Genomic DNA, 27,272 nt, shown 5'->3' on the forward strand with positions numbered 1-27,272 from the left:
TCACTGCTGGAATCTGCCTGGGGTCCGCCACGTGCACAGTGGTGGACATGTGTGCATCCCCAAGATGTCCAAGACCGTACTGCTCGCATTATTGGCGCTTGATCGGTGCGCTACATGCACAGATACGAACGTCGCTTTGTGAAGTCGCTGCACCGCCTCAACGAGCCAATATTCGACTGACCCGATGGCTCACCGGGTGCTTACTCTACTCTCCCATCGGCGTGAATCGCATCTCACGCCCTGAGATATTTCCGTGAAGCGGCGTAGAAGCACCGCTGGCACCCGTACCGCCGCTGCCATTAGGTATCTCACCTGCTGCGTCCCGTGGCACCAACGTCTCTGGCATAGCAGTGCCGCCCTCCCCAAATCGTCCTGACATCGAGCTGTGCCCGAGAAGCCGTGGAAGCCGGGGATGCAGTGGTTGTCTGCGGATATCTTCCAGCAAGACAGCTGCAACCCGCGACCCAGAAGCTCTTTTTCCAGCAAACAACATGTCCAACTCCGAGGGCGTTTCTCGAAGCAGGGGCCTACCAGTGGTAAGAAGCGATGTCGCGCTGGGAGCTACGGCCAGAGTGGCCTGCTAGTTGCATTGGCGTTTATTCACTGTTGCCACTTGTGCCATGCAGCGCACATATCGCTTATAGACAAGGAAGTTACTCAGGCTATCGATTCGAAGGTAGGTTCAGCACGAGTGTTGAAGATATTGCGATTTCCATTATTCTTCGTCCGCTGCACACCAAGGTCTCCAGGCAAAACACAGTGCGATCGTCAAATGGACAAACATGGACAGTAGACCTCACTCATCCCCTTAGCAGCAACACAGCACAGCACAATGAGTAATATCTTGTGTATTCGCTCATCCTCCTCCACCTCTACTCTACCTACTCTACAGCCACATCCATATGATTCATCTTACCTTTGCATGTCAACAAGCTGTTCAAACACTTGACGCTGCGTGTACAGTATATGCAAAGCTTCCAACCAAATGCTGATCCAGATGCTCTTCAACGCCGCGATTTTGGGTATGCTAGAAATAAGGAAGTTCGGACTCGGCTCGGCTTACCACGCTCGCTCAGAATGCCGATCGTTATACAGTGACATAGGAGATGGACGGTACTAAATGTGATACGCTAGTGTGAAGGCGCAGAGAACCATGCTCCGCTATGCACAAGAATAGATGTGAGTGCCAGTAACACTCTGGGAGAGATGGGTGTCTCATGATGGCAGGACGGACATCTGCTTGGGAGACGCGCTCCCGTTTCCGAGAATGGGGCGTGACTCGCGCTGCTGGGGCTCGCCGTAGGCCCATTTTGTTGCGGCGTTGACCATGTTTGCGCATACTGGGTCGACGTGTTTAATCCAGAGGGCTGCTGTACGGTACAGTATGTAGTAGAAAACCGCTACGGCGATGAAGATGTGTGTTGTGGATCCGCGCTGAAGGTCGAGCTGCTCGCCCTTCTCGTTGCGGGGCGGATTCATGGCGGATGGGAGATAGATCATCCAAGTGAGCACGGACTTTATGAATGTGTTGTGGAGCAGGTACACGGGGAAACTGACGCGGCCAAGGAAGTTGAAGACGGGAGATGTGAGTACCTTGCGTGCTCTAGCAGAGAAGAAGATTCCCAGGAGCACGGTGGATGCGCCCAGGTGATCCCAGTAACGACGGATGTCCGACTTGTCAGGTGTGATGCTGTGCATCATTCGCTGCATGACGTGCGACCAGTGGGCGTTCTGAGGGCTGTCCTGAGGGTACCCGGCGAGGAACATACCGAAGATGATCATCATGGCGGGCACAGGCGCGGGGAGGACCGAGGTTGCGGAGTCCCTGTAGTGGCTGTGCAGTTCGGCGACGAACATGCCCGTGACAATGTTTAGTCCCTTGAGAGCACCGACTGCGAGACCTGCGCGCGTCAGTCGTGATAGTCCAACCCAGCTCGTCAGCGCTGAACTCACCCTCGCCCATCTGCCAGAAGTAGACGTACAGCACAGCGTAGACCAGCAGGCGCGCCTTGGGCTTGACCATGACGGTCGCAAACATGGTCGTGTAGACCAGCATGCTGCCCTCCAGGAACAAGTGCAGGGTCCACTGTGTGCCGTCGTACTCATTCCACCCAATCGTCCACGTCTCGGTCTCGACCTTGACCAGCGACTTGAAGGCGGCCCACACCGTCGGCTCCTGCCTGTGCCAGCCCTGGCGGATCCACGTCGAATCAACGTGCTTTGTCATGTGGTATGCGTTCGTGTTCGCCATGAACCAGGTGATGAAGGTCGCAGCCATTGTGGGCAGGACAAGGCGGCCGGAGCGCGCGAGAGCAGAGCGCGCAATGCCCGTGAAGGCGGCGTCGTGGTTGCCGGCCCGCGACTTGCCGATGGGCCCGATCGAGTTGACATAGCCCGTCACGAGGAAGAAGATGGCGACGGCGCTGCGGCCGCCGACGGCGAGGCGGAAGAAGGGCAGCTGAAACAGGTGCGGCGCAGTCTTTGGGTCGTTTGCAGGCGCGTGCAGCCAGGGCACCAGCGCGGTGCACAGGTGGCCGCTCACGACCATGAACGAGGCAATGCCGCGCAGGCCCTGAGGAGACCATGTTAGCCGCAGTGACACAGAGACCCGGGCAGGAGAGCATCTTGGGGTGCTCGACTACGCACATCTATCCAGTTGGCGTCGCGGGGGGGCATCGTGCCAGCGGGCGGGGGGAGCAAGGAGCGTAGGGTAGTCGGGAATGTCCAGAGAGCAAAAGGAGAGTCGTGTCACGAGATCAAGCCGTCTGCATCGCCGGCGCACGTCTCTCGTGCTGCTGCCGCAAGACGCGAGTCTGAGCCTGGGTGCTGGGTGCTGGATGCGGAATACGAGGGCCGCTACAGATAGGGACCGGGCGACGGACAAAGAATGGCAACAGCTGGCAGAAAGTCAATAACCAAGCGACAGAAGTCAATCAACCGACAGCAGGGAGAAAGTCAACCAAGCGACAGCAGGCAAAAGAGCGGCAGGGAGCGCGGACGGCGCCAGATATGGGTTTTGTCCCCAGGGCCCGTCCCCACCGGCATCGAAGGCTTGCGACGCAGTGCCAAGGTCTCAGAAGTAGGAGCGTAGCTCGACCTCCCTTCAGCAACGGTAAGCGACCCAACCCTTACCACCTGGCGGGGAATGCTCAATGCATGGTGCCGCCGGATGGCGCAGGACCAGTCCAGTGACGGCAGCGCATTGATGGGTGCTAGCGAGCCTATTGTGTGCACCCGCGAAAAACAGTGACCAGTCGTTCTTCTAACCATCCTTCTGACAGTCGTCGACAGCTTGCTAGCTACTCCAATCGTGACCGGCCAGCGCGGACTACTTCCCCTCACTGCTGCTGGCACGTAGCACCAATACCATGCAGTGTCGAAGCCAAGCAATTCCGCTCCCTGCATCACAGCTCCTGGGAATGGCACGCTGTCCAGAACTCCTGCGTGCCGGACTCCGAATAGACTCGTTCCAATATCGCAGCCACCAGACGCCTCCCAGGGCCACTTGGCGACTTGCAAAGCTTGGCGTGACGTTGCCATTGCCTGTGGATGCAGGGGCATGTCCGCCGCACCCGGACACACGCATCCCTGCCGGCACTGCTGCGCCCGTCAGGGGTTCACGCCAGTAGTGGTCAAGACGTCCAGACTCCGCAGCCCTCGAGTTGATTCACCCGTCCAAACACGCGTTTCGCCTAGATTGCGTCTGTCTTTGTCTACGTGCATGACCTGCTGGAGACGCGTCTGCGGGTTTGATCTTCATTGCAAACGCCCCACTTACATTGCGATGAGCACACGAGTCGTGGGGGCGTGAGGGACTATTTCGTACCGTGTTTACTCTCGTCCCGTTTTTCGCCCAGGGTTTGCAAACGTCAGATTCACATGGATCCAACAACCGGGTCTCTCATAACAGAAACGGAGCTCCGCAAATGCTACATGTACAAGTATCTAATCACCGACTCTCCAATAGGAACGGAGGACGTGCTCACTCCCAACTCTGTCTGCTGCACAAGCTTCCCTTGCCCCCCTGCAAGGCCGACCCCACAGCTCAGCAGACTGAGAGCAGATATAAAGATCAAAAGAAAATAATGCGGATGTTGGTTAATCTGCAACTTCCTCTCACATCTGCCCGAGCAGCGCGCGCACTCCATCCCCCTCCCACCCGCTTACATCTGCCACTTACTCACGCCCGTCGATAACGAAGCCGCTAATCATTCCACTTCTCGACCGGCGTGGGAGAAGTCGCAGCCGTGCGGTGCGAGTACGAGCATGATGACCGAGGGCGACAAAGCCTCGTTGAATCAGTAGTCTGCCATGCGGTGGCGAGTCACAGCGACGAAGCTCAGGCAGCGGGAAGGGGAAGGACTTGCTTGTTGGTACCGACGAGTCTGGATCTGTGGTCGTGCTGTATCATCGTCTGAGAGGGGGGAGGTGCAGTGGTCGCTTGTACTGCGTGGGTGTGCGCGTGGTGCAGATATTTGTATTGGTAGAGATACTTGTATGTCCACAATTCAGGCCTGCACAACAGCGGCTCGTGTCCGTCATCTCATATCTGCCGTCGTGGAACCCGTATTCACTGCATTCGACGTGCAATGACCAAGTTCCTCCTGTCAAATGCTCCGCGTCTGCAGCACGACGGAAAGTCATGTCAACCCTCCTGCTCGCTTTCGGCGTTGTCGCTTTCGGTGACTAACTCCTTCGACTTGAAGTTATCCCTCTTGGCTTGCTTTTTAGCTTGCTTCTTAGCCTGCTTTTGGGCCTGCTTCTCGGCCTGCTTTTGGGCCTGTTCCTCGGTCTGCTTTGTGACCGAACCTGCACCGCTCTGTCTTTTCTTCTTCTTCTTCTTCTTCTTGCTCAAGTTCACTTGTGATGCATCCTCCCCGTTGGCCTGGTCGTCGTGCTTGGGCTCTGCGTCGACTTCGCCAGGAGGTGGAGTCTGTCTCGGCTTGACGTCCAAGGCGAAGGTGGGCGGCGGAACGCGGGCTCTCATCTGCTTCAGCTTGTATTGGCATTGGAGCCGACTGCGCGTGTCTCCCATCTCTTTGCAGACTTCGGACCAGTTGACCACAGAAAGGTAGTCGTCGAGAGGCGGCTGGCCGGTCTCCGCTCGGTGATCCTCGATCCTCTGACACGCTGTAGAGAGCACCTTGACGAACTTCTCTTCCTCTTCCTGACTCCAGCGTTTTGTCACTCGGCCCTCGCCGTGTTGTACGTAGTCGTTCCAGCGGTTGAAGACTTCTCTTCTCAGACGATTCAGCATTGAGGCGATGAGCTTCCACTGATTTGGGTAAAGGTCGACAAGTCTACGGAGTTGCTCGTCTTCGTCCGCAGACCATGGTCCGCGTTGGTATATGTGGTAGGTCGCGCGCACGTGCTCTTTGACATTCTTCATATTGCGCCGGAGACCAGTACCTTTTACTTCTTCCCAGAAAGCGGCGCTCTGCTTTTTGAGGTCTGTCTCGACCTGCTCTGTAGTGTGTCTTTCTGTAGCGTCTTTACGGGTAGGAACAAATTGGATGATCCTAACAAGGTCGGCGGTGTCGATATTTTCGCGTTGTTGGAAGTCCCTGATGGCACGACGAAGCAATTCGTTTTCATCAGGGCTGTAATCGCCGCTCATGCGTAGCTCCGCTGGATGACCCAGCTCCTTCGTCGACTCCAGTGCCCTGTCAGCAGCCGTGCGGTCGTCCTCGTCACGAGCACGCTCGTAATTCTTGTTCGGGTCGTGCTTCGGAGGCCTTTTGGTGGGTGACCTCGCAAGACCACCGACGCTGTATCGGGATGATTTGGCCGAATTTCTCCTCCTCTTCTTCTCCTTGAGGTGTGACTCGATCGTTTCTGTCGCATCGATATCGTCGTCAGGGAAGGACTGGGATGGGGTATCGTCGAGGTTTCGCACCGGCGCGTCCCAGTCGAGTTTGGGTGCTTCGAGGGTGTTCTTGTTTTTCTTCATTCTCGCTTCGAGGATGTTCTTGTTCTTCTTCATCCTCTTCTTGTTGCTGAGACTATGATTGGCACCCAGTGCCCTTCCTGCAGTCTCGGTGACTGTAGCTTCTGGGAGCTCTCCATCAACGTCTACCGCGTGCTGTTCGACGCCTACATCCGCATGCGTCGTCTCTGTTGCCTCTTGCTTCCGCTGAGCGGACGTTGGAGGGTATTTACGGGATTTCGGTTGTGACCCCTGCGATCTCTGCGAATGTTCAGCCTTCAGGTCTTGAAGCAGAACTTTGGGAGTCAAGGGTGCAGGCGGTGCGCCATCCAGCTCCTCGCGAGAATCTGGTTGGTCAGAGACGTCTTGGGTGGCTCCTGGTGTCGCGCCAACCTCTGTCGCATCGCCGTTGACGCCGTGTATGGACGCTTGCAAGTGGCGCTTCTTACGGTGCTTCTGATTAGACCGACCCTCATCCGCAGCCTCATAAGGTGTCGCTGGCACGCTCCTCTCCTGGGGGTCGGTCTCGACCTCGACTTCCCTCTTTCTCTTGCTCTTCGTAAGCTTGCTTCGCGCTGTGTCTGGCGAGGGGCCGTTGGACATCTGAGTATCGGGTACCTCGACCTGCGCTAACGGTGCAGTCGAGGGAACAAGCTCGCTGTTCAACGGTGTCTCGCTTACGGAGGCTTGCAGGTCTGCGGGGGCGAACGTGGGAATTTGCGAGGAGCGGGCTTGCAATCCTGCGAGATGTCGTCTCTCCGACTTGTCCGGTTTGTTCGCCTTCTCCCGCTTCTTTGACTTCTTCGACTTCTTCTTGCTGGAATTGGGGGCGTTTGCGCCGTTGAGGCTCAGCGGGATGGCTCTGTCGTTATGGTTGGTGTAGTGGGCTGCGCCAGCCTCACTCATGAGTTGCTGCGATGCTGCCTCGTCGTCCATGGTCGGGGCTGCAGATTCAATGCGTCAGCCAGCGTTCCAACGCGCTACTGCCAGCCGGGGCGCACGGGTAACACGCAGAGAGCAGAATGCGTACTCACTGTGGATGGGCTCGCGTATGGCGCGGTTCGGTGTCGCGGTAGGCGTTGACAATTTGGGATTTAGATTGTTGACTTGCGAGCTAGGTATGGGCTGAGAGGAGGAAACACCCATCGCTAGCAACGAACATGCATGGCGGGAGCTGGGGGTGTTGGCGCAACCCCGCCGTAGTTTGCGCCTGCAAGCTGACGCGAGCTCACGATGAAGTTCGCGTTTCGGCACATGCGTGACGCGCTACTGGAAGCGAAGAATCAGGGAACCAGGGTCCTCCGGCTGAGCTCGACACTGCCTTCATATTGCAGGTCCACATTTCGGTGCAGCCTCTTGATCGCGGTTTGCAAGACGACTCAATCGGGCTCTTGGAAAGCCCTACGAGACTGGAGATTCTTACACGTGCTATACACGAACTGACGCTTCGTCCAGTCCAACCTTACGGACAACATCTGCTTGCAGTCTCCTATTTTGTCAACGAGCATGCTTTGCAGACTTGCATTCAATGAGTAGTCCTGCAGGCGAGCTACGCAAACACTAGGATTAATGATGTCGAGTAGCAGTTGGAGTGCTCTGTCGTCTCGTTGTGCCCTTTCGTACTTCGTGCCCCAGTGTACAGAGCCCAGTACTAATTAGTTCTTGTCCTAATTTGGTTGGCAGAATCACTGCTTCTCCGTCGCTCTGAGCTGCTGGATTTCTGTCTATCGTATCTTATGCTGGAGTATGACCCTGCTATAAGTTTGCTGGAACGGGATCGTGTTTGTTGGAGTAGACTATCAGAACCAAGGCTCCACGCGAACATGTCTCAGGCGTCCGACTTGTGAGGGAACAGTGGACGAGAGCCGTGAACACCGTGCTGGTGCCGTCACTTGCAGTGACATGCAGTGACATGTGTTGCTGTCGCCGCTTTTGTGATGAAACGATATGCAATACCTCGTTGTCACCTTGCTGTGAAGAGCACTACTCACTTGAGAATTATGGATGGCGAGCGTGAAGCTGGTCAAAAGGGCTGCATCATGCATCTTGGCCGGAGGCTACTCGGGCGCCGTGTCACTCGGGTCGCAGAAAGACGCTGCAGTCTTGAGAGCTTGGGAATCCGACCAGTAGTCGAAGTTTGTCTGCAAATTCTCGGCAGATACAGCATACTTCTCAAGGCTACGATAACTTAGCCTTGATGCTACTTTTCATGCGAGGAGCGATGCTAACGTTGTACAATTGTTGGTGTGCGACCAAATCAGGAATTGCAGTCGCGGCCTTGGAGCAGGAAGGCGCCGGCTGTACTTATACTTGGCAACGGCTGCTGGTCCCCAGGACAGCAGCGACATAATTAGCATCTATACGAACAACAGTGTTTACAGATGGTAATTAAGCCAGATGGCGCATTTGCCATACATGACCCTAAATTTCGACTCAACTTAAACGTCGTAAGGACGCATGCTGCAACGACTCGATGCTGGTCTTGGCATGACTGCTGATAAGATAAGACGCACAGTGGGTCTCAGGCAGCGTGTGCGACGATGATCGGTGGTATCGTGTTTCACCTCCGTGAGATTGGCCCATCATGATCGAGGTTGAATGAGGACCCTGCGACGACGACATGGCGACACAAGAGCGAAGCTGCAGCTGGGAGGCGTCGCAGGACAGCAAACGGCAACAAAGAGCAGACGATTGCCGCATGTATACGAAGCTAACGCGGCCATTCGTATTGGGGGCTGTTTACGACGGTGCGCGGCGACCGAGGTGACGCACACTCCGCCCGCGGGCTTGCGAACGCAGCTCTCCATCTCGCGATGACGATCTTCGAGGTGCAAACGAGATAGGCAGTACTTCGTATGGTGCGGAGGTCAACAGGTCGCATGTAGATTTTCGATAGATACGAGAAATTGCGGTTGAAGCCAGCCGTTGGACCTTGCACAGAGGGATGTGCTCAGTTCCCTGATCAGTTCACATGTGCCGGGTCCCGGTGGCGTTGCGGCGACACGGGCTGACGGCAGGGCAGCAGTAGTGACAGGAGGAGATCGCGAAAAGGGTCCACAGTGCAAGACGCAGCAGCGGCTCTCTGCGACAAGCAGCAGCAAGAAAGCTCCTTCGAAGCTGCACGTCGTTGTGCACCTAGACTGCACTGCTTGTTGGGGCTGCCCGCCTACAACGAACATGGGCATTGACGTATGTGTCTCCAGCGCCAGACCCAAAGCGCTTGGGAGCCCTCGTAGCGTGCAGGGGCGGAGGCCTTTTGGAGGCGCTCGCTCGTTTCCAAGACAATCGGCTCCAGTGCAGAGGCTGACACCAGCCGCGTCCTTTGCTGCCCGCTAGCCTGCTGCCGTGGTGCTGCAACCTTGGAAAGCCTGCCACTGCGGCGGCCCTCTCCACTCTCCACACCCGTTGCTGCGACACTGCACACCCCCAACCCTCCCGCCATTATCTCTAGGCACGCACCTGTGCTTTTCCTCCGCCACCACAAAGACACAGCCCGCTGAACGCTTCCGCAAACGCTCGACGCTGCCCGGAGCCCGCCTGCGAGCGCCGACCCACCCTCGAGCGGCGCGCCGCTGTTGACCTCGACACCCAAGCCTGCCCGCTCCTGCGCTGTCCGCCCGCCTCTCTCCCCACAACCACCGCTCACGCCCGCAATGGCACACCCGCAGTCAGCGCAGCCCTTCCTGGGCCAGCGGGGCGACGCCTCGTCGGTCGACGGCCCTGACCTCGACTTCCCACCACCGCCGCCTGCCCATCGCGTGCCTGTGGGCGTGCATGCCGACAGCCAGCACTTCCAGCAGCCGCGCCCCTCGTTCCAGCAGGACCCAAACAATTACTCGGACCTCTCCGCGCCCGGCAGCGGCGAGACTCGCGGAGCCCCCATGGGCGTGCCCAGCAGGAGCCCCAACGCCACACCCTCCAACGACCACTACGCCTACGATGGCGGCCTGGCGCCGCGCTCCATGTACTCGAACCACTCGTACGGCTCCCAAGCCCCCTTGGCCGGCCCGGGCATGTACTCGAGCAACAACTCGCTGCACAGCATGAGCTCGCCACCCCACAGCTCGCCCTTCACCGACAATCCCTACAACCGCTACTCCACCACGCCGATGAACAACGCCTACGCCATGGGCCAGATCGACCCCAATGAGCTCGCCGATGACGATGACTGGGGCATGGGACCAGAGACACCACATGCCAAGCGCCGATCCTTCGTACCTGTATTCGGTGCATCTCGAGACGGCAGCAGGAACGGCTCTCCAGAGTCGTCGATAGCAGGCGGCGTCGCAGGTGCTGGCGCAGGAGCTGCTGCTGCTGGTGCACTTGCCAGCCGTGATGGAAGCGGCAAGTACAACGCCGTCTCCAACATCAACGGTGCTGGAAGTGCCAACGGCAGTGGAAGCCACATCATTGGTAGTCATCCCGAGCTGCTCGCCGAGAAGTCAGAATGGCTGAAGCGAGACCACGCTAAACGCAAGAAGAGAATGTGGATCGCCATTGCTATCATTGCTGTCATCGTGCTGGGCGCCATCCTCGGTGGTGTCCTCGGTGCGCTGCTCAACAAGGGCGGCGGCCATGATGGTCAGCACGGCTCCGTCAGCGCTGGCGACGTAGCGAGTGACAACAAGGACGATCTCAACAAGGACTCAAGTGAGATCAAGGCGCTCATGAACAACGCGAATTTGCACAAGGTCTTCCCTGGAATGGACTACACTCCTCTGAACTCGCAAAAGCCGGGGTGCGATACAGTGCCACCGTCGCAGAATAACATTACTCGCGATGTCGCCGTCATGTCGCAGTTGACCAACGCCATCAGACTCTATGGAACCGATTGCAACCAAACACAAATGGTCATCCACGCTATCCAGCGTCTTGAACTGACAGATATGAAGATCTGGCTCGGTGTTTGGCTCGATGACAACAACTCCACCAACAAGCGTCAAATTGCCCAGACGTGGGACATCCTCGACGAGTATGGCTGTGACTACTTCAAAGGCATCATCATCGGCAACGAGGTGCTTTACCGCAAGGACCTCACAGTGGCCCAGCTCATCGACCAGATCACAATCTTCAGGCAGAACATCACCAGCCACAAGTGTGATCTCCCAGTCGCTATGGCTGATCTCGGTGACAACTGGACCGCCGACATGGCTACTAAGGTAGACATTGTCATGTCCAACGTGCATCCTTTCTTCTCTGGTACCCCAGCAGACAAAGCTGCAGCTTGGACATGGAATTTCTGGCAAACAAAGGACGTCGCGTTGACAGCGAGCAACAACGACATCAAGCAAGTCATCGCCGAAGTTGGCTGGCCGACTGGCGGCGGAACCAATTGCGGTGCAGCTGACACATGTACCGATGGATCTGTTGCTGGCATCGACGAGCTGAACCGATTCATGGAGGACTGGGTCTGTCCCAGTCTAAAAAATCAGACCGAGTACTTCTGGTAAGTGACATGCTACAGTAGACGTTGATGTGCATCTAATGACATCATTGTAGGTTCTCGGCATTCGACGAGCCATGGAAAATTCAGTACAACGAGAAGGGCAAAGAGTGGGAAGACAAGTGGGGCCTCATGGATGTAAACCGCAACCTCAAGTCCGGTGTCCAGATCCCCGACTGCGGCGGTGCAGCTCTGCCCACCTTCGAATAATTCTCGCTTCGCTTCGATGTTCGATATTTTAGCGACTCACATTAATTGAGCACTCGGCTCTGCATGACAGCTGGGCGTTCGGCGGCGCATCGGTACGAAAGTTTTTAACATGTTGGCGGCGACAACACCTGCCCGCTTCGAATCTTTGGCGAATCTGTTTCAGGAATACACAAGCATGGCTGGTCTTTTGCGTTATGGCGTTCAGCATTGGGGCTTGTTTGACACGATAGGCGGCAGTGGAGGACAAGGCTGTGTATATGATAGGGCGGCCGCGGTGTCGTGGGGACGATGTACGGAAGGCATAGATTCGAGGGCACACGACGGTGCAGCTTGAGCGCGCTGGGATGTGTAGATGGATAGCAACGGAAGTGCATAATGTGCATGGTTACGAATGGCAAGATATATACCTCATCCAGGCCGCGTTGCCTCGAGACTGACGCGTACCGTTTGACGCTGGACCCACAACACACACCACGAGCTACATGCAAGTGTTGTCCTTCACCGCAGACGCGCCACTATGACACCTAGATGCGCAATATCGACTTATAATTTGACAGAAAGTCTGCAGCAAAGACGTCTGCTGTCACCCTTGCAGCTGACAACGCCTGCAGGGTCTGGTCTCACGGGCGGATCTCACAGGCACAAGCTCCGATGTCGTGCATCGCACAACGCCTCCCGCCATGCAAGGCGAGACGTGCATTCGATCTGACTGTGTAAGACACCAAGCTTACAGGGGAAGCTACTTCGACACAGCCCGGAGGTACAGAGGTACAGCAGTCCAGAATCCAGGCCTCCTCAAACCTCTAAGGGACAGAACGCAAATTGCAATGTGCGCCAAAACACGGTTGGGAGCGCTCAAGACGCCTGAACAGTTTGTATCGGCATGAGCTGCCACTGTGCGATGTCCGGAGTTGTTATCGTTGTTGTTGTTGTTGCTGCGCTGCACCCGCTGCTCATGAACTACCGTTCGCCCCCGCCTCGATATCGCACTTGCTCGCGGAAAGCCCTTGCGCCATCATCGCTACCCGCAACGCGCGCTTATCACCTCAATACCAGCGATCTCTGCCATTCACCACCTTGCGGTCCGGGCTTTAGAAGCCTTGAGGTCGGAGATGCGGTCAGCAACCATTCGACCCGTACTCGGCAGAAGACCGCTAATCACCTTCTACCGACTCGGCCGTTGGTTGTATTACAACCAGCGAGACCCCGCTATTGAATGCAAGAGGATTTTCTGCGCATCGCAAGGCCAACGGAAATCGTTGATGGCCACAAGAGCTGTATCAATCATCACTTTTCGTAGAAAGGGGAGTACGAGGGTGGGTACAAACACATGACTTCCATTTTGTTATCAAACATTACAAGTTAGGTAGAATAGGTATATACATCGCGGCCTCGTACTTATTGACAACCAGTCTTTCCCAGCGACCAACGCTTAAGAGGAGATCTCAACGACGGCAGGGCCGGCAAGAATGGTGTCGTCGGTGGCAGCAGTGTTGCAGCTGGTGAGGACGACGTAGCTCTGGCCGGCGAAGCCCTTGGGGACGACAACCTCGAAGCCGCCGTTGACAGCCTTTGTCTCGACGAAAGTGGGACCGGTGACGGCGATGAAGGCAGCATAGACGGTGCCCTCGATCTTGTAGCCAGCGGTGCCGAGCGTGATGGTCGAGCCGGTCTTGATCGGCATGTCCTTGCTGGAGGTCGACAGGCTGGGGAAGGCCTTGACGGGAAGAGCAGGGTTGTCAGCGGGGCAGCCCGTGATGAAACCAGCTGCGAGGGTGAAGACCTCGTTGTAAGAGAGGGGAGCATCGAAGGGCTGGGGGAAGGGGCTCTGCTTGTTGACATTGCGGATGTAGGCGCTGTGGCGGGCCTCAACGGTCAAAATGGAGCCGGCAGCTGTGAGGTAGGTCTTCGACATGATGTCAGCAGCGGCACCGAGGTAGGCGCTGACACCAACGCCCTCAAGGACGGAGGCGGTGGCCAGGAAGCTCTGCACGCTGGTGACACCGAAAGCGTAGGTGCACTCCTGGACGGGCTTCGCACCGGCGGCGGTCAGAGCACCAGAGAGGAAGCTGACGTGCTCAGCCTCGTCGGAGCCAATGGTCTTGATGCGGTTGTAGACATCAGAGCCAAAGCCGGCAGCCTGGAAGTCGGCCTCGGTGAAGTTGGCAAGACCCTCGCGGTAAAAGGTGTTCTCAAGGTGCTCGAGGGTCAGAGCGTAGTTGAGGATAACATCATCGGTAGGACCAGTAGCTTGACGCTTGGTGGGAGCGGCAGAAGCAATGGCGGCCAGAGCAGCGACAGCGAATGTGGACTTCATTGTGATGGAGGATGTGAAGGTATAAACCTGTTGAAGATGGAAGGATGAAGAAGTGAGTGAGGCTGAAGACTGCTGTTAAATTGTCTGATGATGATTATTTGCAAGGCGAGTTCTTCTTAACTTATACCACCCCGGAGCTCTCGATCCATGGTCCGTTGCGCAGACGGCTTCTCTCTCATCCACGCTTTCATCGCCAGTCCACAGCCATCATCATTCTTACCGTCTTTGGCAATGACCTACAATAGTGCGGTCCCATCAACATCCGGGGACTCACGGAAATTTCGAGCATCGCCCTACTGCAAACAATACACAGGCTCCCGCGCTCAGCCCATCTGAATCCGGAAAGGGGCATTTGAAATAGGCACTCGAGGCTTCTCGAAAGGGTAGTCTGGAGGTGAGTGGCCTCCCCAGTCCCTGCAAAAGATGAACGCACCTCTTCCACGGAACGCACGCTTCCGGACAGAATGCACTCATCGTGGTGACGTCGGGCACTAACGCGGTGTGAGGTCAGGAGGAACATGTCGTTGATTGGTTGAGCCCGGGGCTGGCGTGGAATGCTACGCCCGAAAGCGTATAGTGGGCTGGCTGGAACTTGAGCTTTCCGGACTCAGACCTCTACACCAACACTACCGTTGACTACGATGCGCCTAGAGACGGCACTTCCCTTGCTCATCTTACGGATTTGGATATTTTTTTGTAGTCGTGCACGGCAGAAGAACGGTAAGTTGAGGTGCCGGAAATGAGCAGCCTCGCCGTTGGCTGCGCCCTCTCTTGATCGAAAGCGGCATCGGCACTTGACAAACTCAATCCACACGCCGTAGAAGCGGCGAATTGGCTGAATTCAGCCCTGGTTTTGAATCCCGCTGGCTAGAGTCTTGGATGGTTAAGGGTCAATGTTGGCGCCGATCAATATAAAGAACGAAGGCGAAGTCTCCTTTACATTGTTGTCCAGTCTTTCGAAGTCACTCGTTCAATCAAAGTCATCTCAAACCTCCATACTTTAGACTCGTCAATCAACACATCATCTTCAACATGAAGTCATTCACTCTCATCACCGCCGTTGCGCTCGCCGCTGGCGTCTCCGCGTAAGTCAGACAAGATCTCGTACTCTTATTCCCACCATCGTATATCAACATATATGGCTTGTCACAACATATTCTCTTCTAATTTTACTCTTCTGAACTTCTTTCCCATCACTCTGATCATCCTCCTACTTACCAACATCATCCACTAACATACCACAGCCAATACTCAGCCAGCTCCGTCTCTATGGAATCCCCAGGCAGCATGTCCGCCATGCCCGCCGTCTCGTCCGCACCCGCTGCCTCAGTGACGACTACCATCACCGCCAAGGCAGGCTGCCCAACCGGTCCTGCAGCCGACGTCATGGTGACACGCTCCAACGCGCCCGTTCCCTCATGCGAGGCAGGCAACAACGCCACCAAGCCATCCATCGTCTCGATGCCTGGCTACGGAATGGGAAGCGGGATGGGAGGTGCATCTGGAGGTGCATCTGGAAGCGGTAATGCTACGAGCACACGCACCGGTGCGCCGGCAGAGTTCACTGGTGCTGCGGGCAAGACCGCTATCTCTGGCGCCCTGGCGGCGGTTGCTGGGTTTGCCGTTTACATGTTGTAAGACTGAGGAAGCACCTGGTATGAGGCACACAATGGAGCGGGAGATTAAGTTGTATATACCCTTCTTAGGCGCTGGTTGAGTGGTATGTGTGTATTGAGTACATTGTCGTTTGCCGAAGCAAAGGAGAAGTAATAATAATGATCGTCAACTTGCAAACATGCCTTCGCCGACCTCCTGTTTCCTTGAGTGCCTTGCTCTTCAGTGCCTTGCTCGAATCGATTTGCTGGCTTTGATCGATGCGACGCAATGCGCAGGTGTGGAGATTCAGTGTGGTCCCAAGAGGTAAAGTTAGCTAGCTGGGCGCTATACAACGTGCTACGTCCCGCACGCTCATTTCCTCCTGCGTTAGCCTTGGCGTGTAAACTAGCGAGGCGACAACATCTTCAATAGTTCTGAGAGCATTGCACTTGCGGCCTGGTCAATGGTGGCGCTCCGTAGGGAGATTGGGGTTTCTCTCTGAGCAAGTCTACATCTACACCTGCAATATTGGCAATGGCGCCTTCTGTTTTGTTAGGCCAGGGGTAGTTGGTCACACTCCGAGTTGTTTGACTCGACGAGCATGAGGAATTTTGGGCGTTCCTGGGTATGTGATATTGATGATATAGCCCGCGTCTGACCTGGTGATTCTTCGTCGCTCTCCGCCATGTGAGGAGTTTAGCTATCAACAGCTACGCAGACTCAATTCGTGATATCTGGTTAGTGTCAGACAGTACGATCGCGTCTGTCCGAACGACTCCAGCTGTCGTATCGGTCGAAGATTCTGTCGACGTTATTCATGTTCCGGTTGCGCCATCTCTCAAATCTCCTCAGATCGCGCCTCGGGACAGTGAATTAGGTTATTTGCCCAAACCTGGTTTGGTCATGATTCAAAGGGCGACGAAGGACCCGCTTCGCATACCTCGTATGTCAGGTTCTCGTACTTTTGAGTATGGTTCAAGGCCACTGTTCTCGTGAAGCGCGTAGTAATGCGGACATTTCTTCCGCCGCTCGATGAGACATCGCTCAGCAGAATTGCAAACTTTTTTTGTTCCGAGTCCACACTCCCGCATGTAAGACGGCGTTGGTGAGGCCGTATCGCCTGATCACAGGCAGAGTTGTGTGAAACAGTGTGCAGTCTGATAATAAGGGAGCTCTGTAGCCTTCATCGTGACCCGAGACTTACAATGCCCATCGTGACGATAGAAGAGCAGGATCTGAACGCCTCCGAAGTCAGCGTAAAAAGCCCGACACAGGCGCTTTGAACCGTTATTAATAAAACGATAGGATATAAGTGCGCCAGGCTCGGGTTCATCGTGCTACATCACTCATCGAAAATAGAGTTGGAGAGAAAGGAGCGATCATTGCTGAGCCTTACGTGTACGATGCTGCATACTAGCCAGACTACCGCTGCAGTCATCACTATCGGTGAAACAACTCTGTATAGTCCATTTGATCTTCAACATTACCAAGTGCCTGTACTCGACTGTCTACGAACATGTCCTTGCACACGCAATGCCAGGATGGCGACGAACATCGTGCTTTCCAGCTCTTCTTGCATGGGTGTATCTGAACCCGCGGATACCCCACCATCGTGATGACGTCGTGTTTCGCCGGTAACTGTTGTAACATATCCAACAAGCTCATCTCGAAGCCCACCAGACACGCGGCGGACCCGCCGCTCAGGAATCGAACACCGCCCCATACGCCGCCAACCCACCCACCTTGCACTCCCGCACCACCTCATTCGTAACCCTTGGATTACTAACGACAAACACCGCCTCCACATTCGCTCTCTCCGCCAGCCAGCGCGTCTCAAACGCAACATCCGGCCGCGCAACCCTACTATCGAAGACCACCGCCTGCTTATCAACACCCTTGATCGCTTCCATCGCAAAGCTCCAGTGCGCCGCATACGGATCAGCGACACACCACATAACACGTACCTTGCGACGCTCAGCATTCATACGCTGCATGGCCGGCGAACAGAGCAGGGACAGCACCGGCGCAATCCCCGCGCCAGTCGCAACGAGCAGCACCGCCTTAAACAACGGGACGAAAGCGAGGAAATTGAGCGTCGGCGGGTCGCGGATCCAGAGCCGCTCGGGCGGATTCGCGAACACGCGTGCTGTCCAGTCGCCCGCCTTTGAGACGATGATCTTGCTCGTCGAACCGCTGGCGGGGATGGTGGCGAAGGCGTGCCATTCCGTGAGCGGCGCGCTGGAGAAGCGGAGCGTGCATGTGTGCGGCATGCGGGCGTGGGGGAATGAGAGTTCGAGTTCTCGTGCGGAGAGGCGGTGCGCGGTGATGGGAACGCTGCGTATGCGTAGCCATGGGAGGACGAGGAGGAGCGTTGTGAGGGCCAGGAGCCAGAGGGAGGGGTGCGCGTAGAGCGGTACGGAGGCGTCTGGGGTGAGGGTGGTGATGCCGGCGTGCATCCAGAGGATGATGAGGGTGGCCCAGCCTCCGAAGCGGTGGGTGGCTTCGAAGGTGTTGTGGAAGCGGGCGCGGAATCGCGGGATGGCTGTGAGGCAGACGACGAGGATGGCGAGTAAGACAGTGTACGATGTGACGATGTCGATGTACAGCAGTGCGGTCATGTGGCCCAGTGAAAGGAGGCCGAGGACGCGACCGGTATTCAAACGAGTGAACATGATGTACCAGAGCATTGCTGATAGTGCGCACCCAATGTGCGCGCCTCCGTAGTGGTGAAAGTCACTGACCGTCTTACGAATGGACAGTGGCAGGCTTGGTGGTAGCTTGGAGATGAGCTTGAAGCTGAAGTTGATGAGGTCCTCTTGCCGCAACACGACAGCGGTCATAATGTTGACAGCTGCGGCCGTAAGGGACGCCTCTACTGCTGGATTGGCGACCAGCTGTGCGATCATCGTTCCTACATTGATCAAAATGATAACGAAGATCAACACTCGATACGCTGTAAGCCAATGTAGACAAAAGCTTTGCCACCGCCGGGGTGTTGCTTGCTCGTGAAACGGCTGTCCTGTTTCGTCTCCAGTGGCGGACGCTGGATGTGATGAAAGTGAATCGTCTGCACTGAGCTGGTATTCGAACGCCTTCACCTCCGTCCATTTATCACACCTTTCGGAGCCTATGAAGGTCGATGTCGAATCGAAGGTCTCATTTGTTCCACAGCGCGGGCGGTTGCGCTCTGCATGAGCCAGCTGCCCACCAGGCAGATTCATGTCGGTGCGGTCACAGACCGAGATGATGTCTGTCGTTGTCCGTTATATCGGGCTGGGGCGCTGCGGAAATTGCGGAATCGATCGGGTCTGTTGCGGGGTTTTGATTGGTGGCCGCAGTGATTGCGCGGCCGCAGAGTTGGGGGAAGTCTAGCGATCTCTCCACGGCAACTGAGATAATCGACGCGTCAAGGGTAAAGCTCTGTGTAGAGAGGTATTCGAAATAAAGGTGGGACAAACCAGTGAAAGGTGTTGTGGGTCGTCGACCATGATGACTGTGCAGTGCCTGCACAACGCGCGTAGTGTGGCCTTCACTTGAAACAAACACAATTGGTTGAAGCCGACGGTAGCGATTTCAGTGCAAGAGACTGGGCTTGTATATGACGCCATCTGTGGTTACGGAATGGGATCCAGATGTGCCAAGACAATTGAAAGTGAAGGTAGTAGACGGCATGGCCTTGCGGTTCGCAGCGGTGGGCGCCACCTGTGCAAGTAGCATGTACACTGAAAGGCCCCAACTAGCGGTACACTACTAGAACTGCAATCACAGGTTTCGCAGCGGGCCGATGATGAGAGAAGGTGTGTTTCATGTACGCAAACGGACGATGCCCTCGAGGGATGGCCTGTAAACTCAAGCTAGAACGATGTGAGCTCAAAGGCTGCCGAGGAACTGCAACATTTCTTCGACAACCTTCTCTGGCTGTTCTTGCTGTGGCCAATGGCCCGCGCCATCGATGAACCTGGCACCACGGAAATCCGAACATGACTTGGGGTAGTCCTCGATAGCGCCGGGCTCTTGAAAATTACCCCAGTCTTGCTTGCCGGAGATGAAGGCGCTTGGACATTCAATTTTTCTGCCAGCATACATCTCGAGGTCCTTTTTCTTCGCTGGATCCGTTGTTGTGCGGTAGAAGTTGAGTCCGCCCTGGAAGCCAGTCCTCGACCACTCCTGGACATACACACCCAAGTCCTCGTCAGACATCCATCGCTTGGTTGCAGATGTGTCTTCAGTCTCCATCATGTCGGCAATAGTTTCCGGCATTGACTTATCGCGGGGCATGATGTAGTAGTGAGGCATCTTCGCCAGTTCTTCTGCAGACCACTCCTTGAGTGCTGTAGGGTTGTTGTTGCTCCAGTCGGCAGATTTTACGTGTAAGTAACCTCGAAGATATGCTTCCATCCCTTGCGGAGGCTTGTTCCATTGTGGGGCAGCTTCGCTCGTACTGTTGTACCACTTGTAGTGCTTCCTCGGCTCTGGCAGCTTGGAAAGCTCTGCTTGGATGTCCATTGGTGCTGCTGGCGGCCCGTCTCCATTGCGAAGATTGAAGGGTAGCGAAGCTGGTGCTTTGAAGGGGTGGCTCATCATGATACAGCTCCTGAACAGATCCGGCCGGACAAGAGCAGCCAAACTTGCCGTGACTGCACCGAAATCATGTCCTGTAATACATTTGACATGGCGATAGCCCAGTGCATGAACGAGGGCAACGACGTCGCGGACAATGGTCGTTAAAGTGAATTGAGACATATCTGTTTTGTCAAACGACGAGTTGTCCCAGCCTGTGGTGCGTCCGTAACCCCGTTGGTCGAAGGCAACGACATAGTAACCTGCGTCAGCCAGTGGGCCCATGATCTTCCTCCATGAGAAGGCGAGCTCAGGATATCCATGGGTCAGTACGATGAGCGGGCGGTCACGTTCGGGTGTATGACCTGCTTCCAGGATGTGGAACGTCAGGCCGTTCGACGGGCAGTGAACGTAGTTCTCGGTCACGCCCGCAGGTAGAGGCAGTGGCGGAAGGTCTGCTGAAGAAGACATGGTAACAGTGGTTAGGGTCAGCGCCTTGATGGTCAACCCTACTGTGTATGAATCGTGCTTTGGGCCTCGTGATGTCTGGAGTTGGAAATTGCGTTGCAGATCTGGTACCACATGCGAGCCACGATCTGAGGCTTGTACGTGCGGGGTGTGGTACATATTACATATGCATCGGCTACATATCCGCGGGTCCTCGGGAAAAGCTTAAGTGGAGGTACAGCTGTAGGGGTCGCGTAACCCTTACCAAACTTACATCACGTACCCTCCGTCACAGTGACCCAGTACAGAGTGACCAGACGATTTCCTGACGTTCATTGTGCTGCAAAGACTGGGTGAACTGGTTGTTGCCAGCTCCAGTGCAGGTGTCTGCAAGTCGGCTAAATCGTGTCCACTGCTGCATCTGGCCTTGACTTGTCAACACCGACACCCGCAAGACGGTCTGTCAAAGCTCTCGTCAATCTTCCGTCTGAGCGTGCCCGAAAAACTGGATCCGGGAACTGGAAGTTGGCCAGAATTCAAACTACGTCATCACGCACTAGACTCTCTGTCGTTAGCGAGTCCGCGCTCCAGGCGTCGGCGCTTCTGGCAGATCAAAGCGGGTCGCTATGGTTCGCTGCAACGTAAATCAGGGGCCCGTGTGTCGATTGATGCATGTCGCCGCATGTTCAATGGTAAACAACAGTGCAAGAGATGCAAGTGAAGGCGAAGTGGCCGCTGGGCGTATGGCGTGTCGCAGTGAGAGCGAGCCAAAATTGAAGCCTGGGTGTTTCGACGTCGAGCAGCTCTATCAATCCCAGTTTGGCAGCAGCGGCACCCTCGACGCCTGAACAGGCACACGCTCGAGCGTCCACTTGAATCGTGAAGACGCTTCTCGTGATGAGACGACGCGTTGTTTGAGCCTGTGTCCGCGGTCTCAGCGAATCGCTCCTGTCAGGGCTGTTTGAGGCCTGCAGTACCGTGGAGCCACGCCTCACGGTCCTCCGCTCTAGACGATTAGCGGACACGCATGGTGACGATCAAAGCCAGCTCACGGCCGCATTCTGCCAACTAAATAAACATCAACGCATCGCCTTGAAGCCCCATCTGATCGCCGCTCCCTCACGTCCTCGCCCCTCCTGCTGCCGTGTCACCACGCTGTTTGTGCGCTGGTCCACCGCTCTCTCTGCTGTTTCTCCGGCACATACGTCACCACGCGCAAAACATTCACACTCACACCTCGGCGCATTCCACGGCTGGGCGATGCAGAGCAGTCGCGCCCGCCCATAATTTATAATCAATAATCCGCCGTCCCCACCATGTTCTCCAAAAGACGGAGGGCAGCTTCCAATCCGGTAAGATAAGAACCCAGCAACGGTGGTCGTCGGACGGCCGTGACGACAACGCGATGCTAACCGCCGCGCGCAATGCAGCCCCCGAGAGCAGCGCCGCCGCCCAGCACGTCCGCATCGCTCGCAGCCACCAAGGCCTTCGTCAAGAACCAGGCGTCTGATGCGACCCTCTCCAATGCCGCTGCCGCCGCCGCGCTGCGCTCCCACACGTCCAGCCCGACCCCTGTCGGCGAACTGGTGACGAAGCGCATGGCGCGCCGCGGCTCGACATCGTCGCAGGGCAGCCAGAGACCGCAGGGCCTGCATCGCCAGTCGAGCACGGGGTCAATGACCGAGCGCTCCTTTCGAAATCCGTCCCCAAACGGAGGCAACGCGGCTGTTCCGCCCGTTCCCGCCGTGCCCCAGAACATCCCTGGATCCGGCGGCAGCGTTCATCGACGCGCATCCAGCCTCGAGCCGGCCAGCCGCGGCGCATCGCCGACTCAACGGGGAGGAGGCCGAGGCGTGAGCCTGGACAGAGGCCCAGGGCCGTCAGCACACCGCCCGCAGCGTGTCGGCAGTCCCCTCGCCCAGGTCTCAGAAGAGGGACACGATCAGCGACAGTCGGTCAACTTCTCACGCCCAATGTCGCCGGGGCTTTCGGGCGGGCCGTCGAGCAGCTCTGGCTGGTTCGGCGGCCCCGTTGTCAACCAGGAGGCAGTCCAGCGCATGGCATCAACAGGGCGACCAAAATCCGTAGGCGCGCCCTACGCCACCAACACAGCACAAGCAGTGGCGAACGCCGCCGGTCGTCCCGTCAGCCTTCATTATGTGCAGGGCGGACAGGAGGGCATGCGCCTCTCGAGTGGCGGCATGCGCGCAAAGCCTTCCGGCACAGCTGTGCAGTCGAGGTCTTTCCTGCCAGCAAGCACGCAGTCGCCACGGCAAGTAGACCCCAAGTCGCCGGACGCTGTCTACGATCCGTCTACAAGAACCTTCATCCACAAGCAAGATGCTATGAACATCCATCGCGAGCAGCACGAGCAACCGGAAGAGCCTGCGCAGCACTACGTCTCCCAGCACCTCCGGTCTGCCGCACCGCTGCAATCCGGTCGTGGCCGCACGCCCAGCCCGCTTCGGCACTCTGTGCGGCCAGAGCAGTCGCCTCCTCGTTCCGTGGCACAGCCTCTGCTGCCCAAAACCGACGCCGCGGAGACGCGGAAATTCGAAGACCGCCCAGTGACACCTCCGTCCTCACAGCCAAGCTCGTCTGGAGCCACCGTCGCCAGGCAGCATTCGAAGGACTATGCAAACGCTGACATTGAGCCGGTCGCCTTTATCCCCATTGACAAGGGTGGAGCCAACACAGCTCAACAACCTCAGACTGAACTGTCATCACAGTTTGTGCAAACCCTGGACAGCTCATATCCACGCATCGGTACACCGGCGAAGACAGCATCGAACATACCTGTTGAACAAGTCCGCGATACCGTCAAGACCGAAAGACAGGCTTCCCTGAGTCCCGCTCGTCACGCTACTTTTGCGCCAAACACGAGTGTGCTTGCTGGCTTGAAGCATGAGCCTCTGCCACGATCTGTGTCACCTGCGAAGTCCGCCCTCAAGTCATCTCCCTCAGTGTCCAGACGCAGCAATTCACCGCTTGGACCGAATCAGCGTGTATACAGCAAGGCAGCCTCGGTCAGTGGCGCGTCTGACACCGCTTCTGAGAGTGGGTATGGAAAGAAGAAGAAGACAGTACGGGTCAGCTTCGAGCAAGAGCCTACTGTTGCTGGCTACGCTGCATATGGAGACATGGACACGCCAGTCTCGCCCGCTGGCCCAAAACCTTCGAAACCGACTCCCGCGGTCCAGGAAGAGTTCGACGACTTCATGAAGCCCCGCCCAGCTTTGCCGTCTTTCGGCAGCGTGCGCGACAAGACTCGACAACGCGACGAAGAAGACATTCCCCAAAAGGTCACTGAGACCGTCTCTACTCCCATGTCAGCATCGGTGGCGTCAGTAGGAGATTCAATGGAGGCTTCTACCGACCTTGGCCTAGGCCATACGGTCGCTCAGGACTTTGCTTCCAAGCAGAGCGCTACTGACGATCCTCTGCCCCCACAAGCCACTTCTGTTGAAGGCAGCGGTTATGTGTCTGACTCGAACTACTCTACAGATGGCGAGTCGAGTGTACGCAAACACGCCGATCCAATAACAACGGAAACATTGCCGGTCCGCGAGCCCAAGTCTTTGACGAAGCCAACCGCAGAGACGCCCTCTACAATACCTGCTATCTCGGAGCAGATTGCCGAAGTGCCCAACATTGCCGTTCTCCCTGCGACACCGAGCCCTTACGAGCACCCCGAGCCAAAGTTCCAGAGCATGTCTGCGCCCGGCGGCTGGACTGAAGAAGAGGAGCAGCAGCCTCCAACAACCTCGTATGCAGCCGTGCAATTCGCGCCAATCGAGACTCCAGCTTCGATTCAGCAGCAGCAGCAGCTAAATGAGCCACCGAGCACCACGAATCCAGACGACGACGATACGGACAATAGCAGTGTGTACAGTGACGCGTACGAGGACATCTCTGATAAGGATGGTGGCTTTGGCAGTATTAATGCGATCGTTGAGAGCCCGGTAGCTGGACCAAGCCCTGGACTGATGGCTTCCAAGTGGGCTGACAAGAGCGTCACCGAGAGTCCAACTCCTCGCTCCAAGAGCAATACATCGACTGTCGATAAGGACAAGCTTGTGGATACGTCGACAAGCGAGTGGGAAGCTGCAAGGGCACACTGGAGCGGTATCAACCGGCCTCGAGACCACGACGATAGACCTGCTGTACAGACAGATACGCATAGACAGACTGTTGCTGCGCGGGTACTGCAAGCTCCGGTGCAAGAGGCGGAGCTTCGTACCGAACGCAAGCCTGCGGTGCAAGCCTCGCCGAAGGCAGCCCCGCAAACAACGCCGCAGGTCTCCATGTTGGAAGCGCCATCAAGAGCGTCGATGTCGTCCCAGCCCTTGCAAACGCCAAACAAGCCTCTCAAGTCTGCTCTCAAGAAAACTACGCCTTCCCCTGCGCCTGCACAGACACCTGGCTCCGGTGTACCTAAGATGAGAATGAGCATGCGAAGTGCTTCTCCTAGGGCTGCATCCTCGGGGCAATCGCAGATGAGGACCACCATGCGCGGAAACGCAAGCCCTGGACCTAGAGCTGCATCCCAGATACGCACTAGTATGCGTGGCGACGCTGCACCCGCAACCAACATGGCTCTCGCTGCATCCCGTCAGAGTGCACCCGTCGATACCAAGGCTCCAAGGGGAGCACTGCAGAAGAAGCACATTCCGGCCGCTGTAGCTGCATCACAGGCTCGACCACAGAGTATACCAGCTGCTGCGCCCAGAAAACAAATGGCTGCTCCCGCACCAACCTACGACAGCGACTCAGACGCATCAGCGAGCAGCTTCCATCGTAGCCGTGCCCGCCGAAACAGTGGCGGCGGCTTCTCCAGAACCTCCATGCGAGGTGGACCTGCTGGTCACACCATGCGAGCTTCAGCGCCTGCTCCGGCACAGGTTCGATCTATTTCGCCACCCAAGCCTGCTCAGTCCAGTTTCCGTCCATCTATGCGATCGTCCTCTCCCGAGCCTGTAAAGTCGTCTAGGTTCAGCATCAGATCCTTGTCGCCTGCCGGACGGTTCCGCAAGAAGCCCAAGGACGTGCCACCTGTTCCTTCCTTACCTAGCCCTAGATCCATGCCGGAACCGAAAGGAAAGGCGCCGGCGCCCGCCCCAGCCAAGTCGCGAGCCTTCCAGAGCCGTTTCGCCGATTCTAGTGACGAGGACGAGGAGCGCCCAAGGCGTTTCGCAAGTCGCTTTGCGGACTCTGACTCTGAACCGGAGCCATACGAGCTACCCCCTGGCTTAGCGCCCGTACGTGGCATTCCACGCAAGGCTGGCGAAGAAGATGGCGATTCCACAGATCTCGAGGAGGAGATGGAAGCCTCGAAGCCATCAACATCGGCTCCCCCTATTACCGATGTTCCCAACGGGCACGCCAATGGCGCTGTAACTACCCAAGGCACAGCCTTAGCCGCTGGATCACTGCGCGACAGTAAGCATGCCCCGTCGTCGCCGGCCACCAAAGCGAAGCGAGGTTTTTTCGGTATGGGTAAGAAGAAGAAGGGTGCTGTTACACCAGCACCTGCGCCAGCGCAGACTTCGCAAGCACCACAGCCAACATCACCAACCCCAGATGTTCCTTTGCCGCCACAGCAACGCAACCGTGAGGTTGGTGGGCCACTGACGCCTATCGGTGAGGATGATGATAAGCAACTTAGCGCCTCCCCAGCCGTCACCGCTTCACCGCAGGTCAAACAGTCGCCCAGATCCCCTAAGCTTCAACGCCGTTCAACGCCTGATTGGCCCCTTGCACCACCTCCGCCCGTCACCGGCGAGCAGCGTCCCATGAGTTCAGATGGTGCTGCACGTAGACCGCGTTTCGGCAAGCGACAGTCGAGCCAGTTCTCCACCGCCACTACTGCCACTTCCCCGGTCCTCGACGCACAGGGTCGGTCCGTGAGCTTCGGCAGGACTGGCAAGAAGAAGAAGTTTCAGGGCCTTAGGCGGGCCTTTGGAATCAATAACTAGGTCGCGAGACACAGCTAATCGTTTGCAGTACTCCGCGGGGAGATCACCTTCACGCTCGGGTACACAAACGCTCCTTATCTTCAGCAACGTCGAGCCGATCAGTCAGCCCTCTCGTCCACGTTTCGGTCGTTGTGGGTGGATGTTAACGTCCATCTTCCACAGCCGAGCTCGACACGCAGAAAATTGCACGACACTCTTACGACTTTTGAATTTTCTTGTTACACCACGCCTATGCACATTTCCTTTTCTCGGTCACTTCGAATGGAGCGGTCCCTGTCTTGGCTTGCAAAAGATACCACTGGATGAGCAACATTGATGCGTATTGACGCGCCACTTTCGCTTGGACTGATACATGTTTGATTAGATGTCAGGAGATGCGGGGGAGATCTGCTGGGAAGATGATTGTACATAATTTCTAATCGAGATGTTTGGATACTAGTCCCCGCAACGGTTCATGCACAGATGTAGTAAGAGACGTGAATAACTGAAGAAGTGACATGTAGCATGAATATGGGTACGATTGTACACGGCAAGCTCTGGGGTCTGTCAACGTCCCGGGCGAAATATCAAGCAGCAGTTCAGCGACATCGGTTCCAAGCACGATAAGCAGGCCGCAGCTCTTGAGCGGGACCTTACCGACGCTGATACGGACCTGCTAGCTGCCAGAGAACAGACTACATCCACACAGCGCGGTGCCATCAACGCCAGGTCATATGCAGCAATGCCTGGCATGCCGGACCGTGCCGCGCGATTCCGAACGCCACAACACGGGCGACTGCTGGAGCAAGGGGATGCGAG

The 27,272-nt window shown here is 56.6% G+C and overlaps 11 protein-coding genes across 11 annotated transcripts; 4 read left to right on the forward strand and 7 right to left on the reverse strand.

Moving 5' to 3' along the window:
- Positions 1-252: 252 nt before the first annotated feature.
- M421DRAFT_324055 (uncharacterized protein) lies at positions 253-1,004 on the forward strand. The gene has a single exon (XM_033589322.1). The coding sequence runs from the start codon at positions 413-415 to the stop codon at positions 791-793; it is 381 nt and encodes a 126-aa protein (XP_033452203.1). The 5' UTR covers positions 253-412; the 3' UTR covers positions 794-1,004.
- On the reverse strand, positions 836-3,055 carry M421DRAFT_417686 (uncharacterized protein). Its single transcript, XM_033591560.1, has 3 exons — positions 2,647-3,055; positions 1,954-2,572; positions 836-1,901 (listed from the first exon to the last, which is right to left on the reverse strand). Exons 1-3 carry the CDS (start codon positions 2,674-2,676, stop codon positions 1,216-1,218), a joined length of 1,335 nt encoding a protein of 444 aa, XP_033452204.1. The 5' UTR covers positions 2,677-3,055; the 3' UTR covers positions 836-1,215.
- A 1,564-nt stretch (positions 3,056-4,619) lies between these two features.
- On the reverse strand, positions 4,620-7,467 carry M421DRAFT_324067 (uncharacterized protein). Its single transcript, XM_033589323.1, has 2 exons — positions 6,961-7,467; positions 4,620-6,870 (listed from the first exon to the last, which is right to left on the reverse strand). The coding sequence occupies exons 1-2, from the start codon at positions 7,070-7,072 to the stop codon at positions 4,646-4,648; spliced, it is 2,337 nt and encodes a 778-aa protein (XP_033452205.1). The 5' UTR covers positions 7,073-7,467; the 3' UTR covers positions 4,620-4,645.
- A 430-nt stretch (positions 7,468-7,897) lies between these two features.
- Positions 7,898-8,827, reverse strand: M421DRAFT_417688 (uncharacterized protein; the record flags this gene model as incomplete). The annotated part of the gene is made up of 1 exon (XM_033591561.1): positions 7,898-8,827. A coding segment is annotated over exon 1 (262 nt), but the record flags the coding sequence as incomplete, so codon positions are not given.
- Positions 8,828-9,031: 204 nt separating this feature from the next.
- M421DRAFT_324095 (uncharacterized protein) lies at positions 9,032-9,474 on the reverse strand. The gene has a single exon (XM_033589324.1). It carries the CDS (start codon positions 9,366-9,368, stop codon positions 9,093-9,095), a length of 276 nt encoding a protein of 91 aa, XP_033452207.1. The 5' UTR covers positions 9,369-9,474; the 3' UTR covers positions 9,032-9,092.
- A 105-nt stretch (positions 9,475-9,579) lies between these two features.
- Positions 9,580-11,579, forward strand: M421DRAFT_56146 (glycoside hydrolase family 17 protein; the record flags this gene model as incomplete). Its single annotated transcript, XM_033595369.1, has 2 exons — positions 9,580-11,372; positions 11,426-11,579. The coding sequence occupies 2 exons, from the start codon at positions 9,580-9,582 to the stop codon at positions 11,577-11,579; spliced, it is 1,947 nt and encodes a 648-aa protein (XP_033452208.1).
- A 1,320-nt stretch (positions 11,580-12,899) lies between these two features.
- M421DRAFT_417690 (uncharacterized protein) lies at positions 12,900-13,959 on the reverse strand. Its single transcript, XM_033591562.1, has one exon. It carries the CDS (start codon positions 13,894-13,896, stop codon positions 13,012-13,014), a length of 885 nt encoding a protein of 294 aa, XP_033452209.1. The 5' UTR covers positions 13,897-13,959; the 3' UTR covers positions 12,900-13,011.
- Positions 13,960-14,547: 588 nt separating this feature from the next.
- M421DRAFT_417691 (uncharacterized protein) lies at positions 14,548-15,671 on the forward strand. The gene is made up of 2 exons (XM_033591563.1): positions 14,548-14,981; positions 15,141-15,671. The coding sequence occupies exons 1-2, from the start codon at positions 14,929-14,931 to the stop codon at positions 15,532-15,534; spliced, it is 447 nt and encodes a 148-aa protein (XP_033452210.1). The 5' UTR covers positions 14,548-14,928; the 3' UTR covers positions 15,535-15,671.
- Positions 15,672-17,192: 1,521 nt separating this feature from the next.
- Positions 17,193-18,713, reverse strand: M421DRAFT_2569 (uncharacterized protein; the record flags this gene model as incomplete). The annotated part of the gene is made up of 1 exon (XM_033588650.1): positions 17,193-18,713. The coding sequence occupies one exon, from the start codon at positions 18,711-18,713 to the stop codon at positions 17,193-17,195; it is 1,521 nt and encodes a 506-aa protein (XP_033452211.1).
- A 649-nt stretch (positions 18,714-19,362) lies between these two features.
- On the reverse strand, positions 19,363-20,523 carry M421DRAFT_55279 (alpha/beta-hydrolase; the record flags this gene model as incomplete). The annotated part of the gene is made up of 1 exon (XM_033595295.1): positions 19,363-20,523. The coding sequence occupies one exon, from the start codon at positions 20,521-20,523 to the stop codon at positions 19,363-19,365; it is 1,161 nt and encodes a 386-aa protein (XP_033452212.1).
- A 1,057-nt stretch (positions 20,524-21,580) lies between these two features.
- On the forward strand, positions 21,581-26,920 carry M421DRAFT_417693 (uncharacterized protein). Its single transcript, XM_033591564.1, has 2 exons — positions 21,581-21,851; positions 21,930-26,920. Exons 1-2 carry the CDS (start codon positions 21,816-21,818, stop codon positions 26,472-26,474), a joined length of 4,581 nt encoding a protein of 1,526 aa, XP_033452213.1. The 5' UTR covers positions 21,581-21,815; the 3' UTR covers positions 26,475-26,920.
- The last annotated feature ends 352 nt before the right edge of the window (positions 26,921-27,272 follow it).

Source organism: Didymella exigua, assembly GCF_010094145.1.
Source record: "Didymella exigua CBS 183.55 unplaced genomic scaffold M421scaffold_5, whole genome shotgun sequence".
Lineage (NCBI taxonomy): Eukaryota > Fungi > Ascomycota > Dothideomycetes > Pleosporales > Didymellaceae > Didymella > Didymella exigua.

What these genes read in the sequence shown, in the direction of transcription:
- M421DRAFT_324067 (XM_033589323.1), bottom strand. Translation starts at nt 7,072, where the DNA reads ATGGGTGTTTCCTCCTCTCAGCCCATACCTAGCTCGCAAGTCAACAAT. An exon ending in CATACGCGAGCCCATCCACA is followed by an intron (nt 6,871 to 6,960) that starts GTGAGTACGCAT and finishes TTGAATCTGCAG; the next exon opens with CCCCGACCATGGACGACGAG.
- M421DRAFT_417693 (XM_033591564.1), top strand. Translation starts at nt 21,816, where the DNA reads ATGTTCTCCAAAAGACGGAGGGCAGCTTCCAATCCG. An exon ending in GGAGGGCAGCTTCCAATCCG is followed by an intron (nt 21,852 to 21,929) that starts GTAAGATAAGAA and finishes CGCGCAATGCAG; the next exon opens with CCCCCGAGAGCAGCGCCGCC.
- M421DRAFT_417691 (XM_033591563.1), top strand. Translation starts at nt 14,929, where the DNA reads ATGAAGTCATTCACTCTCATCACCGCCGTTGCGCTCGCCGCTGGCGTC. An exon ending in CTCGCCGCTGGCGTCTCCGC is followed by an intron (nt 14,982 to 15,140) that starts GTAAGTCAGACA and finishes AACATACCACAG; the next exon opens with CCAATACTCAGCCAGCTCCG.
- M421DRAFT_324055 (XM_033589322.1), top strand. Translation starts at nt 413, where the DNA reads ATGCAGTGGTTGTCTGCGGATATCTTCCAGCAAGACAGCTGCAACCCG.
- M421DRAFT_324095 (XM_033589324.1), bottom strand. Translation starts at nt 9,368, where the DNA reads ATGGCGGGAGGGTTGGGGGTGTGCAGTGTCGCAGCAACGGGTGTGGAG.
- M421DRAFT_417690 (XM_033591562.1), bottom strand. Translation starts at nt 13,896, where the DNA reads ATGAAGTCCACATTCGCTGTCGCTGCTCTGGCCGCCATTGCTTCTGCC.
- M421DRAFT_417686 (XM_033591560.1), bottom strand. Translation starts at nt 2,676, where the DNA reads ATGCCCCCCCGCGACGCCAACTGGATAGAT. An exon ending in GCGACGCCAACTGGATAGAT is followed by an intron (nt 2,573 to 2,646) that starts GTGCGTAGTCGA and finishes TGGTCTCCTCAG; the next exon opens with GGCCTGCGCGGCATTGCCTC. An exon ending in CTTCTGGCAGATGGGCGAGG is followed by an intron (nt 1,902 to 1,953) that starts GTGAGTTCAGCG and finishes TGACGCGCGCAG; the next exon opens with GTCTCGCAGTCGGTGCTCTC.